Source organism: Cervus elaphus, chromosome 5, assembly GCF_910594005.1.
Source record: "Cervus elaphus chromosome 5, mCerEla1.1, whole genome shotgun sequence".
Lineage (NCBI taxonomy): Eukaryota > Metazoa > Chordata > Mammalia > Artiodactyla > Cervidae > Cervus > Cervus elaphus.
In genome coordinates this window covers 90,465,921-90,486,143 of record NC_057819.1, presented here as the reverse complement: position 1 = coordinate 90,486,143, position 20,223 = coordinate 90,465,921, and the positions used below count along the sequence as shown (strand labels likewise).

Sequence of the window (20,223 nt, the reverse complement as noted above, 5' to 3'; positions counted from 1 at the left end):
TGTCTTCTCACTATTTAATATTTTTCATCAAAAGCCCCAGGCCAACTATCATCCATTTTTACCTTGTGCTTAATGCTCCTTTCAGCCTCCAGGATAACAATTGACTTTCTACATGCCCAAATTTCACCATTTTAGATAGTTTTCAACTCAATAAGCAGAATACCTTTAAGAGTAAGATTTAATGCTTTATTGCTCTTGATGATAAATCAAAATATGCTTTAGAAATAAAGTTAATTTAATGGAAAATAGGAATATACGCACCAAACCATAAAACCACACTTAACAAAATCACGAGAAAACACTTCATTGCATACAATCACTGTGTCCCCCCTGCTTTGCCTTCGGCGCCGTGATCACACCTGAAATTCTTTCCTTCAGTGGCTGTACACACTGACTTCTTGCAGGACATCATGAAAAAGTGCTTGTGGACGGTGCTGGCGCATCGGCCCTCAGCCGGGAGGCGCTGAGCTCAAGGGCCAGAGGCCACACCCAACAGTGGGAGGTGGGACTCCGGGCTCCCCCTTCCTCTCCAGCCTCCGAAAGGCACTCGTTTGGCATATTCTGTTTTGGTGTGTCTAAAACATAACATTTGCATGTATCTAGTAAAGCAACAAGTTTGGGGCAGTAAGTGGAAAGGAGAGGCGATGTTCCAGTTAGGGAGGACCGACAGTGTCAAGGCAGTTGGCAAAGCTGTGGGTGTTGCTGAATGGGGCCCTGTGCGGGCAGCTGACCAGGCTTGGAGGATGAGAGTGGGTTTCAGAGACCTGGATGGCAGCAGGGCTCTTGTGCTGTGGATGGTATGGGGTGTGCATGTGCTCGGCATCCTGGGGGCGGCGGTGGGCCCTGGGTGTGCCAGGCGGGGCTGGGGTGTGGGGTGGGAGGAGCATGGAGGGGGACAGGGGGAGGAGCGTGGAGGGGGTCGGGGAGGAGCCCCAGCGGTGAAACAGTGTTCTTTTCGACACCCTGCCTGGCTCCACCTGGGGCGTGGGCTCATTCTTAGCGCCCCCTTAACCACATGGGGTGCCTGGGTCTTGACTCTTGAAGGTTCCAGGCTGGGAGGCCCGGGGCTGCCCAGGGGAGTGCGGCATGGTCCCAGGGCGTCTGGAACACACGTACCCTCTGCAGGGCAGGGACTGGCAGGGTGACCACTCTCCTAGCCTGGGTGGGCATCCTGGCCTGGCCCGCAGTGCCAGGACCCCGCTCTCTTTCCTATTGCTCCCATTCCCCAAGTTCCTGTGGGCCCCGACCCTCCCGCCCCTGGCCTGGTTCTCCATGTGAGTGTGAGGCAGAGGCGTTGGAGGGGGAAAACTTCTAGACCCCCGAGTGCTCCCCTTTTATTCCATTTTATTAGTGTTCCTGACACCAGTGTGGGTACAGCGGACGTGGTATCTGGTTAGTAACCCTGCTCCTAACTGCAGAAATAAGTGTAAGACCATCACGGCCTGGGCTGCATGGATAAGTAAGATGATTCCTGTAGCATTCCCCGAGCCATGTTCTCTGGGCAGAGGGTCAAGGGGCTGGGGCCGGCTCCGAGCGGGACAGACTGCCCGCTGGGCGGGATGGTTCCTTTGGCCAGGGGCTCCTGGGCAGAGGGGCTGGTTCTCCAGGTGAACCTGCTCACCTGGTGGTCTTGGCGGGCTGCTGGGGAGATGGGGTCCACGGGGAGCTCTGAGAAGCTCCCTGAACCAGGGCGTGGGGTTGCCATCACCTTGGGGAGGAAGGGGCAGCTGGCCCCAGAGAGAGGGCCGGGCTACCTCCCCACAGCCGCCCCCAACTCCAGGGGCTTGGCTTTGGTTGGAAACGACATCCAGGCTCCCCCAGCCCTCCCCTGGCAGGGCCAGGCAGGCCGATCTGACCTGGCATGGGGGTGGCCCTTGCTGACCAGAGGGGAGCTGTTTTGGAGGGGCTGCTGCAGGCTGGGCTGGACACAGGGTCTTTGATTTGTTGAGGGGGCCATGGACAGTCGGGACAGAGGAAGGCAGAGATCAAAGGCAGAAGCCGGGCTGGCCCTCGGGAGGAGCTGGAGGGGAGGCAGGGGGCTCCCTCCCAGCCTGGACCCTGACGAGCGGGTGTCTAGTGGCGGCTGGGCGGGCAGCCCTCGTCTCCCTGCGCCTCAGTTGCCGGGCACACTGAGGATGAAGCCCGAGCGATTCTTGGTGAAGTCAGGCTGCGGCTGGTTGAGCCGTGTCTCCACGGAGACTGTGCACTTCTTCCCGTGCAGGCTGCACTGGACCGGGTTGGTGACGTTGACTTGCAGATGGCGCTTCTCGCTGGAAGAACCGAGAAGAAGACAGGCAGTCAGCAGGCGGCCGGGGCCGGGGGAGTCTCCCGGGCCACACAGGTGCCCCCCAGGCTGGGCGCAGAGAGGGGGAGGATGGGAGAGATGGCGCTTGGCTATACGCCCAAACCAAAGTCAGAGGGGAGCCAGGGCCCAGCTCCCGAGAACCCACACGCGCGGCAGGACACAGCATGGAGCCGCGGCCACCACCCTCGGGCCTGAGGCCAGGGACCAGGGCCTGGGCTTTAGATGTCAGCTGGGGGATGTCGCGGCAAGGGGCTCTGATGTGATCATCAGTTCTGATGGCAAGAGAGAGCCCCAGGGGTAAATGGAGGCTCTTCCCTACCCATGGTCCCCAACAAGAGAAATGCCTTCCGTGAGTCCTGGCTCGGCCCTGCCTGTCGTGGGTCCGGCTGTGAGAACCAGCCTGATGCCAGCGGCCCTGGGTGGGGGGTGCTGCTCCCACATGGGGCGGCTCTGTGGCTGACAATGTGGCAGGAGGGTGAGCGGCACTTCTACCCACATGGCGGGCAGCTCGTGTGTGCTCCCCAGCCCGGGGGCCACGTGGCTCTCCTGGCTCAGCGGGGTGCCGGGTGGGGAGGCGGCGCACCTTTTAGGTAGAAGCAGCACCCATCCTCCGGCGCCTTGAGACGCATTGACTGCACTTCAGAAGCCGCTTACATAAGAGCTGGGAGACCTGGCGGCCAGCACAGTCTCACCCTGCGCCTCGAGCCTCGCTGGCTTCCTCAGCGCCGGGAGGTCTGGACGCGCTGGCCTGCCTTCGATTCCCCCGGGGCGCTCTTGGGTATGGTCAGGTTGGGTTCCCTGGGCGGTGGCTGCTCTTGGCAGGGGATGCCAAGGGTCCACCTGGATGGGAAGCCAGGCCAAGGCTGGCACAACTGCACGTCCGCCCAGCCTGGCCCAGGGGAGAGGGAGGCGCTTTCCAGGCCCTGCTGGGCTTGGGTGACACCATCACTCAGACCCTTACTCTGGAGGAAGAACACCCTCGGGCAGTGGCGCTCTCAGCCTCTGAGTGCCCGGAACACCAGGCTGGCCTTTGCCGGAGCACTGAGTGGGCAGCCGTGGCCGTGTTCTTAGGGGCTTTCCACATGGCTGTTTACCAGCTTTCTTGTTCAACGTGTTGTTGAAGCAGAAAGTGGACACAGGAAGAGACCCATTGTTATCTCTCATGGGCATTAGGTATCTGCTGCTTAATGTCTCGTCTGCTTCAGCTAAAACCTTGGCTTAGATGGCTATTTTTAACCAGGCTTGGGCATAAAAATAGCAGAGCCCGTTGGGGGCAGTGACTCGGGCACCTCTTCATTCCTGTGGGAGCCAGGTTGCTGAGCCTGTGGTCTTGGTGAGGGGCGCTTGGACCCTCCAGACCGAGCAGAGCCCCAGCGCTGCAGCCCTGCTTGCAGTTGGAGGTGCCCTGAGTTCCTGCCTATCTTTGTAAGGCTGCTGTGGGGTTTGGGCAGAAGAGAGGGGGTTGAGTAGTTACATGTGTTGAGGGCAGGAAGAAGAACCGGCTTTTTGGTCTGAAGAGCTAGGGAGCTAAGCAACTCCAGGCTGATGCCATCCACACTGCCATCAAACAGACAACAGAGTAAGGTAACGTGGACTGAGTCTGACTTGTAGAGGAAGCGAAGAGAATTACCACACGACCCACTTCTGGATATATACGCAAAAGAAGTGAAAACAGGTGTTCAAACAAAAACTGATATAGGAATGTTTAGAGCAGCATTATTTACAGTAATGCAGAATAAGCTTTGGATACATTTCATCCATTTATGATAATAAAGAACCTCTTCAGATAGTGGGCACAGAGAGAACACACTTCTATATAATAAAGGCCATGTATATGGCAAACCCAGAACTCACATCATACTCAGCGGTGAAGAGCTGAGAGCATATTCTCTACGATCAAGAACAAGACAAGAGTGCCCACTCTGGACACTTACTCAACATGGTTTCGAAAGTCCTAGCCACAGCAGTTAGAGGAGAATGACCACACTGCCCAAAGCAATCTACACACTCACTGCAATCCCAATCAGATTACCAGTGGCATTTTTCATAGAACTAGAACAAGAGTTTTTAAAACTTGGGTCTCCCCGTGGCTCAGCAGTAAAGAGTCCATTCAATCCCTGGGTTGGGAAGATCCCCTGGAGGAGGGAATGGCAACTGACTCCAGTATTCTTGCCTGGGAAGTCCCATGGACAGAGGAACCTGGTGGGCTACAGTCCATGGGGTTGTTGCACAGTTGGACACAAGTGACCAACTGAGCACTCAAAAAAATTTTTTTTTGAAAAAACACATGGAAACACAAAAGCCGCTGAAAAACCAAAACAATCTTGAGAAGAATGGAGCTAGAGGAATCACCCTCCTTGACTTCAGACTATACTACAAAGCTACAGTCATCAAAACAACATGGTACTGGCCTAAAAACACACATATAGATCAGAAGAGAAAGCCCAGAAATAAACCCACACACTTATGGTCAATTAATCTACTACAAAGGAGGTAAGAATATAATGGAGAAGAGATAGTCTCTTCAATAAGTGGTGCTGGAAAAACTGGACAGTAAAAGAATGACATTAGACCATAACACTATATACAAAAATAAACTCAAAATGAATTAAAGACTTAAATGTAACACCAGATACTATAAAACTCCTAACATATGCCTAGGAGTGGGATTTTAGGGTCATAGGGTGACTCTAGTTTTTAAAGGAACCTCTACTGTCCTTTATAGTGGCTATACCAATTTATAATCCCACCAAGAGTGTAGGAGGGTTTCTTTTTCTCCACCCCCTCTCCAGCATTTAATATTTGTAGATTTTTTGAAGATGGCTATTCTGACTTGTGTGAAGTGATACCTCATTATAGTTTTGATTTATATTTCTCTAAAAATCAGCAACATCAAACATCTTTTCATGTGCCTTTTGGCCATCTGTATGTCTTTGAAGAAATGTCTATGTAGGTCTTCTGCCCATGTTTGATGGGTTGTTTATTGTTTGATATTAAGCTCTATGAGCTGTTTGTATGTTTTTGAAATTAATCCCTTTTCAGTAGCATTGTTTGCAGATATTTTCTCCCTTTCTGTAGGCTGTCTTTTCTTTTTGTCTATGGTTTCCTTTGCTGTGCAAAAGCTTTTAGGTTTAATTAGGTCCCATTTGTTTATTTTTGTTTTTATTTCCATTAGGAGACAGATCCTAAAAGATACTGTTACAATTTAGGTCAAAGAGTGTTCTGCCTATGTTTTCCTCTAGGAGTTTTATAGTGTCATCCCACTCCTGGACATATATCTGGAAAACACCGTAATTTAAAAACATACATGCACCCCAGTTCGCTGCAGCACTGCTCACATGGAAGCGAACTGAATTTCCCCTGACTGATGAATGGATAAATAAGATGTGGTACATACACACAACGGAATGTTACTCAGCCATAAAAAGAACGAAATAATGCCCCTTGCAGCAATATGGATGGATGTAGAGATGATCATTCTAAGCGAAGTAAGTCAGAGAAAGACAAATGTATGACATCACTTATGTATGGAATCCAAAACTTGGTACAAAGTTTAAAATCTTATTTACAAAACAGAAATTGACATACAGACATAGAAAACAAACCTATGGTTCCCAAAGGGGACAGAGGGGAGGGGGAGAGAGAAATGAGAAGACTGGGATTAATATATACACACTGCTATACATAAAGTAAATAAACAACAAGGACCTCCTATAAAGCACAGAGAACTATATTCAATATCTTATAATAAACTATGATGGAAAATAATCTGAAAAATAATATATACACATATAACTGAATCACTCTGCTGTACACTCAAAACTAACACAACATTGTAAATTAGCCATGCTTTAATAATTTAAAGGTAAAAATAACCCAAACATCTATCAACTGAGGAAGGGACAAACAAATGTGGTCCAATGAAATATTATTTAGCCATAAAAAGAATGAAGTAATGATGCCTGCTACAACATAGATGAACCTTGTTAAGCTAGACAGAAAAAGCTACATGTTATATAATTCCACTCATATGAAATGTTCCGAATAAGCAAATTCATAGAGACAGAAAACATATTAGAGGAGTTGGGGTGTTTCCTTTGATGAAAATATTCTGGAACTAGTCAGTGGTGATGGGTGTACAACATTGACTGCACTAATTGTGACTAATGGTAAATTTTAAGTTAGGGGTATTTTACCACAATTTTTTTTTTTTCAAGTGGGTTGATCTAAAGGAAATGTAAGAACTTGTCCTGAAACCGTGTTTTTTCCCTCAGCATTTTAAGTTCAAACCAATATGGTTTAAAGGCCAGCGAGGGGTTTCTCGTGCTTATCTTGAAGACAGACCAGCACGGGAGGGTCCAAAAGGGCAGACAAGGGAGCCGATTCTCCGGAGGTGTCAAGTGACACCTTCTGCTGGAGCTTCACCACACTGGAAATCTTCACGGAACCAGCGCACCCTCCTTAGTTTTTAAAGAAAAGAGCAGATTTGATAGCTGCTGGTGACAGCTGTGATGGAGGCTGCTGGCTGTGAGGGGGAGGGGCTTTCCTCCCGTCTTCTGTTACCGGATTTAATGGCTCAGCAAACTGTGGAATTCGGGGACTTTCATCTCATTTCATCTGTTCCAAGCCATCATTGCAGACAAATGGCCTTGATCAAGTTACTTTGCTTCCGTTTCCTCCAGTCCTGTACTCATCAGAGAAATCCATGGGTCAACACAAGACCGGATCTGCGGGCATCCCTTGCAGCGGTGCATTGAAAAGTCCTGCATTAAGTGCGGTAGTGCCAGTGTCTCCAGGGGCTGAACCAGCCCAGAACTTGTCCCCTGTCGTCCAGACCCCCGGTCAGCAGAAGACTCTTGCCCTGCCCCCCAGCAGCCCGGGACTTGAGCCACATTCTCTCTTTTTTTTTCAAAAAAATAAAAATTTATTTTGTCTGTGCTAGGTCTTCGTTGCTGCAAGAGGGCTTTCTCTAGTTGTGCTGAGTGGGGCGACTCTTGAGTTGGGGTGTGTGGGCTTCTCATCATGGCGGCTGCTCTTGTTGCAGAGCATGGGCCCTAGATGCACGGGCTTCAGTAGTTGCGGAGCAAAGGCTTAGCTGTCCCTCAGCATGTGAGATCTTCCTGGACCAGGGATCAAACCCATGTCCTCTGCATTGGCAAGTGGATTCTTATCCACTGGACCACCAGGGAAGCCCCGCCCTCTGTTCTTGACGGCATCCCCTGCTGGAGCTCTAACATGTGCACTTGAAAGGGAATTGGGATGCGAGTGAGGGGAAGTGCAGAGGGGCTGATGCATGGATCCTCTGGGGGAGTGGCCAGCAGTTCTAACGCAATGATCTCTGTGTTTGGTCACAGGATGTGGTGGGAGGAAGCTTGCCTTGCACCAAGCACGGGCAGGTCATAAATAGATGCTTTTTGCAGCGGTGAGACATGTAGTGTTTCACAATAAACCTTAGATTCACCAGGACAGGCCGCCCTCCACCTGCACGCCTCCGGGACACAGTGCAGGGCCTCCAGCTCCCAGGGAGGACAATGGCCCGCTCGTGTCTGCAGCTGTTCCCTACATGTTTCGCTTCCTGCAAGAAGGCAGTCCTTTGACATGAGTCCTTCTGCTCATGTCAAACCGCAGAGGGCAGCTCTTTCAAAATCCTGCTGTAGGAAATGCTACTTCTGTTTTTGTCAGGGTCGAACGGACACCTCGACCACGGTCCCTTCTCCAGCGAGTCTGAGAATCCAAGCGCCCATGCAGTCTTGAGTGGGGGTGTCACATCTCCTGGCCTGCTGGGTCCTCTCTGGGTTTGTGGCTGGTGAGGGATGGGGGACGACACCATTTAAAAAGTGTTGTTTTTTCTTTTTTTTTGCTTATTTGGCTGCATTGGGTCTTAGTTGCAGCACATGGAGTCTGTAGTTACTCCGAGGCTTGCAGGATCTTATTTTCCTGACGAGGGATGGAACCTGCATCCCCTGAACTGCAAGGCGGATTCTTAACCACTGGGCCACCAGGGAAGTCTAGTGACACCATTTTTATGTAGAAAATAAAACCTCTCCAGTCATTAAATGGTTCTGAGCAGGCAGTGTGTCCTGAGGACCCCATGCAGCCTGCGTTTGCCTCCACGACACCACCTGACGATAGGCTCCCGGTCTGGTGGGACGTGTGGGGTTACACAGGGGGTCACAGGGAACCCCCGTGGCCCTGACACCTCCCCCCAGGCAGGGACACCCTCTCCCAGGGCTCTCCTTTCTTGGCCTCATCACCCATCTCTCCCCCACCCACTCTCCTCCTCTTGGTGGAGATTTACCAAGCACCCACGACGGGCTGGGCTCCGTGCAGAGAAAGTGAACATAAAGAGGGTAGGATGCAGCCCCCGACTTCAAGGCACCCATTCTTTTTCTTTTTAAAAAAATTTTTTTCTCTTGTATGTGTGTGTGCGTGGTCGCTCAGTCATGTCCGACTCTATGCGACCCTTTGGAGTGTAGCCTGCCAGGACAGCCAGTTAACACAGTTGTGATGGTTTCCGGTAGACAGCAAAGGAGCTCGATCATACACATACATGTTTCCATTCTCCCCCAGCCCCCCTCCCAATCAAACGGCCACGTAACACTGAGCAGAGCTCCCTGCCTATACGGTAGGTCCTTGTTAAGGCGCCCGTTCTTGACAGGAAGATGGGCAAGCGCTAATGGCCCGAGATATGCACTGGGGCCACCTGAGCGTGGGTGGCTGGCCTGGGATGCCAGAGTGGGTGACATCAGACGCCTCAAGAAGCGGCAGGAATCGTGCAGGAGCCTGTTTCTGTCTCCTCACTCCCTAGATGTGTTTATCTTTGGTCCTTTTCATTCTATACGTTCTCCCCCCATGCCCGGCTTCCCTGGTGGCTCAGTGGTAAAGAATCCACCTGCCAATGCAGGAGACCCGGGTTCAATCCCTGGGTCAGGAAGATCCCCTGGAGAAGGAATGGCAACCCACTCCAGTATTCTTGCCTGGAAAGTCCCGTGGGCAGAGAAGCCTGGCGGCCTACAGCCTACAGGGTCGCAGAGAGTTGGATACCACTGAGTGACTGAGCGCGCACACCTCCACCCTCTCCTCCAGGGTGTCACCCACAACTGTGGTTTCCACGACAGTTACCCCATCAGTGCCCCCTGTCTCAGCCAGAGGCCCAAGCACATAGGTGCAGCCACCGACTAGCAAGTCCCCTGGATGTCCTGCAGACAGCTGAGCCTGTCTGTGTCCAACACTGAGCTCATCTTCTTGGCCCCTTCCCCAACTGCTTCCCTCCTCCTGTCGAGCCTGTCACAGGGAGACGTGTCATCATCCATCCATCACAGGGGCCAGGAAGCCCGGCTCAGCCTGGGCCCTCCTCTGCTCACGTCATTACCGAGTTCTCTTTGATTTCACTTTCTGGGTCTCTCTCCGCTGCCACCCTTACTGCCCAGAACCCCAGCCCCCTTTTCCTACTTGTGAACACAGCCGCCTAACCCAGTCTTCTGTCTTTGGTTTGCCCTGCACTCCGCTTCAAACGTGTCCTCCTCTTTGTCACCAGAGAGATATTTAAAGGCACTAAAAGATGCTGTCATTCTCCTGCTAAAAACCTCTTCAGTCATTCCCCAGTGCTTTCCAGAACTGCCTCCTCCCACTCCCCACCCCCAGACCGAGCTGGGTGGGTGCCCCCTGTTCTCTCGAAGCCCCGAGCAGGCAATGGTGCTGCTTCCAACAGCATGATTGGAGCTGACAAGCTCTGCCCATTGTGTACAAATGTCTCCAACATGAACATGCTTCCCCAGGAAGAATATTTAAAATCAAAGTAGAGGTTGCAGGCCAGGAAGGGTGACCCTGCAGGGTCATGAGAAGGACGGGATGGGATGTCAGCAGATGCCACGCTGAGGACGTGCAGGCACCAGGGTCAGCGTGAGGCTGCCGGTCACCGGGAGCCTGCCTCCCAGCGAGGCAGAGAGGCACAGAGCCACGGTGTGAGGAGACACACACAAAAAGGGTTTTCCAGTAAAAAAGAAAAAAGAAAACCTCAAGCTTTCTTCTCTCGACCTCTTGAAAAACAGATCCACTGCAGGTTCCCAAAGGCAGAGCAAACCTGAACACCCAGGGCGAAGAGAGACACCGCTTGCAAGGGAATCACAGGCCTGCTCATCGACTAGGAGGCAAAAATGAAAACACAGACTCATCAAAGGGTTTATGGAAAATATCTGTCAACCTAGAATTCTATCCCTGACCCATCAGCTGAGCAGGAGGCCAACAGAAAGACTTTCTCAGACAGCGGGGGTGAGCCCCGGGGCGTCGGACAAGCTCAGCTCTCGGGTAAAGAAGGACCCTGTCGTTCGTCAGGAAAGACACTGAATCCAGAGGAAAAGAGCGGTGCGGGCGATGTGCTGGGAGCAGACTCACCAGCAAACATGCAGGTCAGTCTCAGTAAGCGGAAGACACGGCACTGATGGAGGTGACTGAGGGTCTCAAACCAACGCGGAACAACATCCTGGAGCAGAGCAACCTGAGAGGTGGGTGTGGTCCCAGGACGCTCTTCCAGGGTCCCTGTCTCATCTGGCAGGAGGGCAAGGAGGCTGATGAACTTCAGGCTCCACAGACAAGCACAAAAGTAAAGGCGACTGATGGTGAAGGAGAAGGTAAGACTGCAAGGCGCACGTTCCACAGCAGCAGAAGGAAGGGGAGAACTGTCTGCTTCACTTAACGGAAGGAGGGAAAGGCCAGCAAAAGGGGCAAAGAAGGAACCCGGGGACGAGACAACATAAGCCGGCACGGATGTGGACCCCTGTTAACCTCAGACATATTAATACGTCTTTGGTTGTTGTTTAGTTGCCAAGTCGTGTCTGACTCTTTTGCGACCCCATGGATGGTATCGCCCGCCAGGCTCCTCTGTCCATGGGATTTCCCAGGCAAGAATACTGGATGGGGTTGCCATTTCCTTCTCCAGGGGATCTTCCCGATCCAAGGATTGAACCCGCGTCTCCTGCATTGGCAGGCAGATTCTTTATCGCTGAACCACCAGGGAAGCATGTCTTTTGTTACCTGAACGTTCCGGACTGCAGTGTTTCAATATTCACTTACATAACAAATTGCTGGCCACACTCGTTAATTTCTGCAAGAACCACCCCCCCCCCCCCACCGCCCCGATCAATAATGTGTTGAAAGGGAGTTCTCAGACTGAACTGAGAAATGTGGCTAGAAGTCTATTTGCAAGAGACCCATCTCGACCCTAATGACAAAGACAAGACAAGGGAAGAAACCAGACACACAAGGCAAATGCTAATCACAGGAAGGCTGGCAGGCCGCGCTGCTGCGGGTGAAGAACCGGCGAGATAACCTTCTCCCGTTTCAAGGAGTTGTTCACGAGGAAGGTACTCTCCAGAAAAAAAGCAAATCCATTTGTGTGAGATGTGCAACGATATAATGACATGTCCACAGTCAATGGTGTTAATATACTTTCCCCCAAAACGTACAGATCTGCAGACAATGTTAAAAGAACATGGACTTGAACCCAACTAATAATATAGATTTGAACCAAATACATAAGCTTTGCACGCTCAACGATACTCAACAATTAGACAGTACGCATTTTTTGGAATTGGAGTATAACTGCTTTGCATGTTGTGTTAGTTTCTGCTGCACAACAAAGGGAATCAGCTATAAGCATACATATATCCCCTCCCTCTTGGACCCCCCCAAACACCCCACATCCCGCCCTCTAGGTCATCACAGAGCACGGAGCTGAGCTTCCTGAGTGGTACAGCGGCTTCTCAACAGCTGCCTGTTTCACACAAGTTGGTGTATATATGTCAGTGCTAATCTCTCAACGCATCCCGTCCTCTCCTTCCCCCACTGTGTCCACAAGTATGTCCTCTACATTTGCGTCTCTATTCCTGCCCAGCAAATAGGTTCATGGGTGCCATTTTTCTAGATTCCCCATGTGTTTGTTAATATATTTGTTTTTCTTTCTGACTGACTTCACTCTATATGAGACTCTGGGTCCATCCACATCTCCACAGATGACCCAATTTCGTCCCTTTTTATGGTTGAGTAATATTCCACTGTATATATGCACAAATCTTTATCCTTTCATCTGTTGCTCCCATGTCCTGGCTATTGTAAACAGTGCTGCAATGAACACTGTGGTATATGTGTCTTTTAAAAAAATTATTTATTTATTTGACTGTGCTGGGTCTTAGTATTTGGCATTTGGGATCAAGCTCCTTGACCACGGATCAAACCCAGGCCCCCTGCATTGAGAGTTCAGAGTCTTAGCCGCTTGGGCCGCCGGGGAAGTCCTGCACATGTGTCTTTTTGAATTATGGTTTTCTCAGGGTATATGCCCAGTAGGGGGATTGCTGGGTCATATAGTAGTATTACACATGACTTTAAAGTGTACTTGGAATAGGTACCATACCCTAAAAAGAAATTCAATAAATACTTAAGAATTAGCATCAGACTGAGACTATCTTATCTGACGATAATACAATACAAATAGAAATCAAATAGAAAGAGACTGTAATAACAATAGTAAGTACTGTATGCTCTTTTACTAAGTGCTTTATAATAGCAACTCATGAGATCCTCATGACAGGACAAGATAAGTCCCATAGTCAGAAGAGGACAGGAGGCCCCAGGAATCTAAGTACCTGCCAAGATCAGAAAGCAGAGCCAGATCTGAACCTGAGCATCTGGGCCAGAGCCCAAGCCTGCACCTCTGTGCACCCTGCTACCAAAACAGTCGCTAGAATACAATCATTAGCTCAACTCCCTACTTCCTAAGTGCTTCTGGGAAGTTTTCATCCCCTGATCAAGAGCTCCTAAGGGCAGCTACTTGATACAGAACAGGAGTTCCATAACTGTCTACAGAAAGAATGAATTTTTAAAAGAGACATCATTAAGAAAGCAGCTGGGACTCATTTCAATGTCAGACGCTAACCAGAAGACCCAAGGGCAACGTCAAGCCTCTTCAAAGCGGGGTTGATGAGAAGTGAGTTGGAGCCACGGGTGAACCACGGGTGAGCTGGGATCTGGGGCCGCACCTGCCCTCCTGGCACAGTGCTCTGGGCACGGCGGTGTGGAGGTGTGGAGTGTGATTAAGGCATACGAAGAGGCCCCAGGGGTGCTCACCATTCCCGAGATGCTTTCTGAGAGCCAGAGAGCCCTTCTGCAAAGTGAATCATTACTTTGCTTTGTAAATCCAAACTCTCACATCCTGGGTGTTCCCTCACCATTGCCGATGACGTTCTCAGGGAGACAAAAATGTTCGTAGGATGACAGACATTTGGACTGATGGATTTTGGAAACATACATGCAAGGTTGGAGAAGTTCCAGGAATTACATCAATGAACATGTTGTCATCTTTTTTTTTTTTCTTCTTTTTCGGAGGTTGAATGGAGATGAGCAGACACTGGTTCCATGCACATTTCTTTTTTAAAAATTAACTTTTGGCTGTGCTGTGTCTTCATGGCTGTGCTTGGGCTTCCTCTGCTTGTGGTGGGCGAGGGCTACTCTTTGGCCGCGGTGCACAGGCTTCCCATTGCAGTGGCTTCTCTCGAGGAGCACGTGCTCCAGGGCACGCAGGCAGTTGTGGTGTATGGGCTCAGGTGCCATGTGGCCTGTGGGGTCTTCGCAGAACAGGGATGGAACCGGTGTCCCCTTTTGCACTGGTAGGAGGATTCTTAACCACTGGACCACCAGGGAAGCCCTCCATGCACATTTCGCAGTAATCCCCTGAGTGATGTGAGCAGATACTTCCCAAGATCACTTAGCTGTTGGTTGGCTATGGCCGGTACAATTAGCAGCATCTCTTGTGTAGCTTTAAGAGGGGTTTAGGGGGAAGGGAGAGCTTGACTATCAAAACCACCCACTTATAGAGAACTTCCCATGCACTAAGCACTGTCTTCAACATTTTACATACTTCATCTCATTTAATCCTGACCAACACCTTACAAGGCACTGCCATTATGCCCACGCCACAGATGAGGGCACAGAAGCTTAGCAAAGTCAAGGAGCTCCGCACACCTGGAAGGCTGTGGCTGTCTCTTGAGTGACTGCAGCCCTATTCCTCTTAGTCCGCACACTGAGGTATTTGTCCAGTTGTTGTATGGGAGCATTCCTTCTGCTGCAGACAATTCTTTAACATATGGAATCTGGTGCTAAAGTTTGGGCATCCTGACCCACAGCCAGGACCCCCATTGTCACCACCTGTCCCCTGCTTCCTGGACACGCATCTGTCTATGCATCTGGACATGCATCTGTCTATGTATCTGGACACGCATCTGTCTGTTTATACATCTGGCTGCGCCTGGTCTTAGTTGGAGCAAGTGGGATCTTCTATATTCATTGCCCTGTGCAAACTCTAAGCTGTGGCAGTGTAGGATCTAGTTCCCTGACCAGAAATCGAACCCAGGCTTCCAGCATTGGGAGTACACGGAGTCCTAGCCCCTGAACCACCAGGGAAGTCCCGTTCCTGGACACTTTCCACTGATGTTTTCAGGCTTGGTTGACTGCAGGCCATCAAAGAGTGGGTGTGCTCCTGGTGCCTGGAGAATTCGTGCACTTTTAAGAACTACTGTCTGGTGCACCCTGCTGTCTTGACTTTCCAGCTGGAGCCCCTGAGGACTGTTGCTCTCCAGAGGCTCCTGGTTTCTGGTTTTGTCAACCAGAAGGTTCCTATTCTTCGTGTGCTGGTGGCCCTTCCCTGGCAGGGTGGACCGAGGCACTGCTGGATGTGGCCTGGGTGGGCCACATCCTGAGATGGCCAGTGACCGCATTTGCTTCCCTTCCACCAACATCAGGACCCCAGGCGGTGAGGATGCTCCACTTTGCTTTATGTTCTTGGAATCTGGACTCTTAACAGGCTACATTCCTCTGTCCCTCCCCAAATGTCCAAATTGATGCTTTCTGCCGGGGATAATGAAACCTTTCAAACTGAACGAAAAGGACAAAACCATACCCACTGCTCCCTCAGACATGAGAGAAGAACAGAAAACAGAAGCAAGAAAATAGCACCAAGCCAAACCCCTACCACAAAACAAATGGGACAGCAGCTGTGGGCAGAGCAGCGTCACGGGCCAGGGGCTGGGGCCGCCCCATCACCTCCAACAAGAGGGCGCTGGCTCCGGGGCCTGCGCGTGGCTCCTCTGTGTCCATCCCATCTTCCCTGCCCGCCTCTCTCTTCCCACCTCTTCTCTCTCCTTTTTCTTGGCCTCCCTTCACCTTTTCATCTCAGTGATTTGCTCTAAAGTCTTTGGGGTGTTATTTTATCAAAAAGTATCTGATTTTTTCCCCCTTTGCTCTGTTAAGCATTTTTTTTTTTTTTTTGGCAACTTTGCTGTTTTCTGCTTTCATTTGTGCTTCTCCTATCCTGACACTTCTGTTAACAGCACCTCCAAAGTTAGCTCTGTCTGTGAACACTGCTGTTTCTTTTCTATTTGCATCATTAATGAAGGTGCTAAATCAGACTGGATTGAACACGAACCAGGAGCCACATCTTCCTTTGAACAGATGATTTAAAAAAAAAAAAAAAAACCATTTTATTTATTTATGGCTGTGCTGCTGGGTCTTTGTTGCTGCGTGGGCTTTTCTCGAGTTGTGAGCAGGGGTACTCTGTAGTTGCAGCGTGTGGGCTTCTCATTGCTGTGGCTTCTCTTGCTGCAGGGCACGGGCTCTGGGGCGCGCAGGCTTCAGCAGTTGCGGCCCCTGGGCTCAACAGCTGTGGCTCCCGGGCTCTAGAGCACGGGCTCAGAGTTGTGGTGCACAAGCTGAGCTGTTTCGAGGGATGCGGGATCTTCCCGGATCAGGAATCGAACCCGTATGCCCTGCATTGTCATGCGGATTCTTTACCCCAGGGAAGTCCAGATGATTTTTAGTGGGTTGTAGAACATCATTCAATATCTGCCTGTTTGGTTCACCATTGTCAAAAAGCATCTGAGCTTCTGTTTGTGTGGGGCTGTGGCTTACTGCACAGGGGAGCTTGCAGGACCCGTCTCTCCATCTGAAAACTGGACATCTCGGATGGTTTGTGGCTACACACACACACACACACACACACACACACACACACACACACACACACACACACACACACACACACACACACACACACACACACACACACACACACACACCATAAATTCTAAAAAGAGAGTCATCAGAGTAGGCAACTATAAGATGAATGATCTCCCTTGGGCTCAGGGATTCCTCAGCATTATCTTGAAACATGCCTACATCCAATATCTGAGTCTAAGGCTCTGGGATGCAAGATAAATAATAAAACAGCCTCCATGCTCAAGAAGCTCAGAGTCCAGGGAGGGAGGCCGCCTTGTCCACAAATGGCTGCTCTATACAGTGCGAACGTCGGCACTGTTAGAGGTCTGCAGGGTGCACTCAGGGAGCACAGGATGGGGGCAGGGAAGTATCCCTGCCTGCTCTCGGCCTGGGTGCCACCTCAAGGGCCGTGGGGGTCCTGGCTTTGCTATGCAGATGCATCTCTCAGTACCCTGGTCCAGAACGTGACCTGATTTCTCTCCCTCACGCTGCTCCCCATGTGTGGAGCGAGGCAGAGCCTGGGGGCGGGGTGCTGAGTCCCGGGGAAACAGGTCCAGCAGTCCTCGCCCACTCCGCGGTCCAGCAGCCTCGCCCAGTCTGGCTGGTGTGTCTCCTCCCTCCGACCACATCCCTCCAGCTCTAATTGTCCTCTCTGCAGCCTACTTGGGCCTCCCCAGCCCAGATCTCCAAGACCCAAAGACAGGAGGCGACCAGCTGTCCCCTGAAGCATGAGGAGGACAAAAGAGATGCCTTGCAGCCAAAAAGTGAAATTGACAGAATACACGGGGAATGCAAGGGTGGGGGTGTAGTTTGGTGACTGTGGTGCGAGAGAGGCTGGGGTAGATAACAGGCAAGGAGGTTGGGCTTAATTTTGGAGGCAATGGAGACATTCTTAGGGATTCCTGAGTGGAGAAGACAAAGAATACTTTGTTGGTGCAATTACTGCTATCTGAAATTGACCTATTTGATTCTTGGCTTGTTTACTGTCTTCCTGTGGCCCCCACCCTCTTCCCAAAGGTTAACTCCATAGGAAAGGGCCCTCTTCCATACTGCCATGTCTGACAGTGTTTGGCATAAGGTAGATACACTTAATAAAAGAATGAATACAGGAAACTGATAGGAAACAAGTGATGTGGAGGACAGACTAAAGGCGGCATTTTTTTTTCAATTTTAAAACATTTTTATATGTATCCTCCTTTTAAACTTCTGTATAGCTGAAAGCACCAATTTTTAAACAAATTTTACTGGAGTGTAATGGCTTTGCAATGTTGTGCTGGTTTCTGCTATCAGCTCTGTGTATACACACATCCCCTCCCTCTTGAGCCTTGCTCCCCGCTCCCCGATTCCACCCTCGAGGGCGTCACAGAGCACCAAGCTGAGTTCCCTGTGCTACATAGCAGCTTCCCACTAAAAGAACAGGACTCAGCCACTTAGCTATTTTACACATAGGTAGTGTATATATGGGCTTCCCTGGTGGCTCAGACGGTAAAGAATCTGAGTGTATATATGTCAGCCCTACTCTCTCAATTTGCCCCACCCTCCACTGCCCCGCCCCCCCCAACATCCAGATGTCTGCACTCTACACCTGCATCTCTGTTCCTGCCTTGCCAATAGATTCATCTGTACCGTTTTCCTAGATTCCATATATATGCATTAATATACAATATTTTTCTCTTTCTGTTTTTCACTCTGTATGACAGTGTCTGGGTTCATCCACATCACTATAAACGACCCAATTTTGTTCCTTTTTATGGCTGAGTAATATTCCATTGTATATACATATATACCTCATCTTCTTTATCCATTCATCTGTTGATGTACATTTAGGTTGCTTCCATATCCTATCTATTGTAAATAGTGCTTCAATGAACATTAGGGTACATATGTCTGTTTGAATTATGTTTTTTTCAGGGTATATGTCCAGGAGTGGGGTTGCTGGGTCATATGGTAGTTCTATTTTTGGTTCTTTAAGGAACTTCCATCCTGTTCTCCACAGTGGCTGTATCCATTTACATTCCCACCAACAGTGCAAGAGGTTTCCGTTTTCCCCACACCCTCTCCAACATTTATTTACTGTTTCCAGATTTTCTGATGATAGCCACTCTGACCAGTATAAGGTGATACCTTATTGTAGTTTTGATTTGTATTTCTCTAATGATAAGTGATGTCGACCATCTTCTGTGTATTTGTTGGCCATTTGTATGTCTTCTTTGGAAAAATGTCTATTTAGGTCTTCTGCCCACTTTTTGATTGGGTTTTTCTTTGACATTGAGCTGCATGAGCTGTTTGTATATTCTGGAGATTAATCCTTCGATGGGGGCATTTTAAAGCAGGCAGATCAGGTAGGAAACTGTAAATCAAGGAAGAAGGGCCTGTGGTTGTTAAGAAGGCAGAAACAGGGCAAGTTTGCGAGATGCTTCAGAGCAAGAATTTGGTGACTGACCAGACCTAGACAGTAACAGGGAGCGTCTTCTGCGTTCCTAGGTGCCAGTGTGGGTGATGGAGAAGGAGACAGACAGTGAGTTTGATTTTGGACAATGTTGAGTTTTGCTTCCTCTGGAAAATGATCCTAAGGGTTTTGCTGCATGTATGAAGACTTACTTGGGAACATATGCCTTTCTGCTCTCTCTCCCTTAAAGGAACGTGTGATCATGAGGGCAGATCATATATCAGAACTGTTTCCCCAGACCTATTCTGTAAGCAAATTCTATTACAAAACAGGTATTTACAATATTATCCTGGTGCTGTGCTATATTAAGTAAACAAGCCTTGAATTTTGACAATTTGGTGTTAAAACAGCATGTGTGGTGGCCTGTTATTCTTGCCCACCTGATGCTCTTTAACGTGTCTAACTTAAAAAAATGTATTTATTTATTTGGCTGTGCTGGGTCTTAGTTGTGGCACATGGGGTCTTTTAGTCGCAGCACGTGAACTCTTAGTTGTGGCCTGTGGGATCTAGTTCCCTGACCAGGGGTTGGGCCCCCTGCACTGGGAGCTCAGAGTCTTAGCCACTGGATCACCAGGGAAGTCCTACTTTTTATCCAGTGGTCTTCTTTTTGATACTTATCCCACCACTCTTTTCAGGAAGTTTTATCTGAAAATGCCCAAACCTCAAAAGCAGCATTCCCAGGAGCAATGATGCAAATTATAAAGGTGGAGTAGTGGGGGGAGGAAAAGAAAGGCCTAATTCTTGCTTTGCGAATAAATGGTCACATTCTCTAGAATTGTAGTGACTATAGGAAGCTGGAAACTGGTCACTGTCCACTGACAACCGGCACATTATGGTTTACTGAACAGTTACGTTCAAGTCCCCATGTAGGGGCGGTTTGCACATCAGACTACTTGCCGAGCTTGGAAAAAGTAATTTCTCATGGATACTAACCAGTCCTTTGGAATTTGGGCTATTATATCCCAGGAGTCAGACATTCCAGCTGGCAACAGCAGCAGGGAAAAGACGGGTACTTCCAGCTTCTGTGTATTTCTAGTAATGTTGCTTAATCAAGACAGGAGACAATAGGCCTGGTGGAGAGAAGAGGCCTTTGGAATCTGCCAGTCTAGGGTGTGAATCCAGCTGCATGGCTTTGGGTGATCACATATCCTTTGAAGCTTGGCTTCTTGAACTGGGATAATTAACAGTGGGAATGCTTTCTTCTAAAGGGTTCTGGTGAGAAAGACAATATACATTGACACAGTGGCTAGGGTGATGCCCGGCTCAGAGAGTAAGTGCCCTTTGAACATCTGTTATGGAGTCAAGTGTTTTTTAAAATTATTTATTGTTTATTTGGCTGCATCAGGAGGTCTTTTTTGCGGCACGCGGGATCTTTCACTGTTGTGTGTGGGCTTAGTTGCCCTGTAGCATGTGGGATCTTACTTCT

The 20,223-nt window shown here is 49.7% G+C and overlaps 1 protein-coding gene across 2 annotated transcripts in view; it reads right to left on the bottom strand.

The window, feature by feature from the left end:
- Nucleotides 1-164: 164 nt before the first annotated feature.
- The window catches only part of MYO1D (myosin ID), a 357,910-nt gene continuing 337,851 nt past the window's right edge, over nt 165-20,223 (bottom strand). For both annotated transcript variants that reach the window (XM_043903065.1, XM_043903066.1), the window contains exon 22: nt 165-2,270. In XM_043903065.1, coding sequence (XP_043759000.1) covers nt 2,114-2,270 — 157 coding nt within the window. In that variant the 3' untranslated portion in view covers nt 165-2,113. The remainder of the gene's footprint in view (nt 2,271-20,223) is intronic.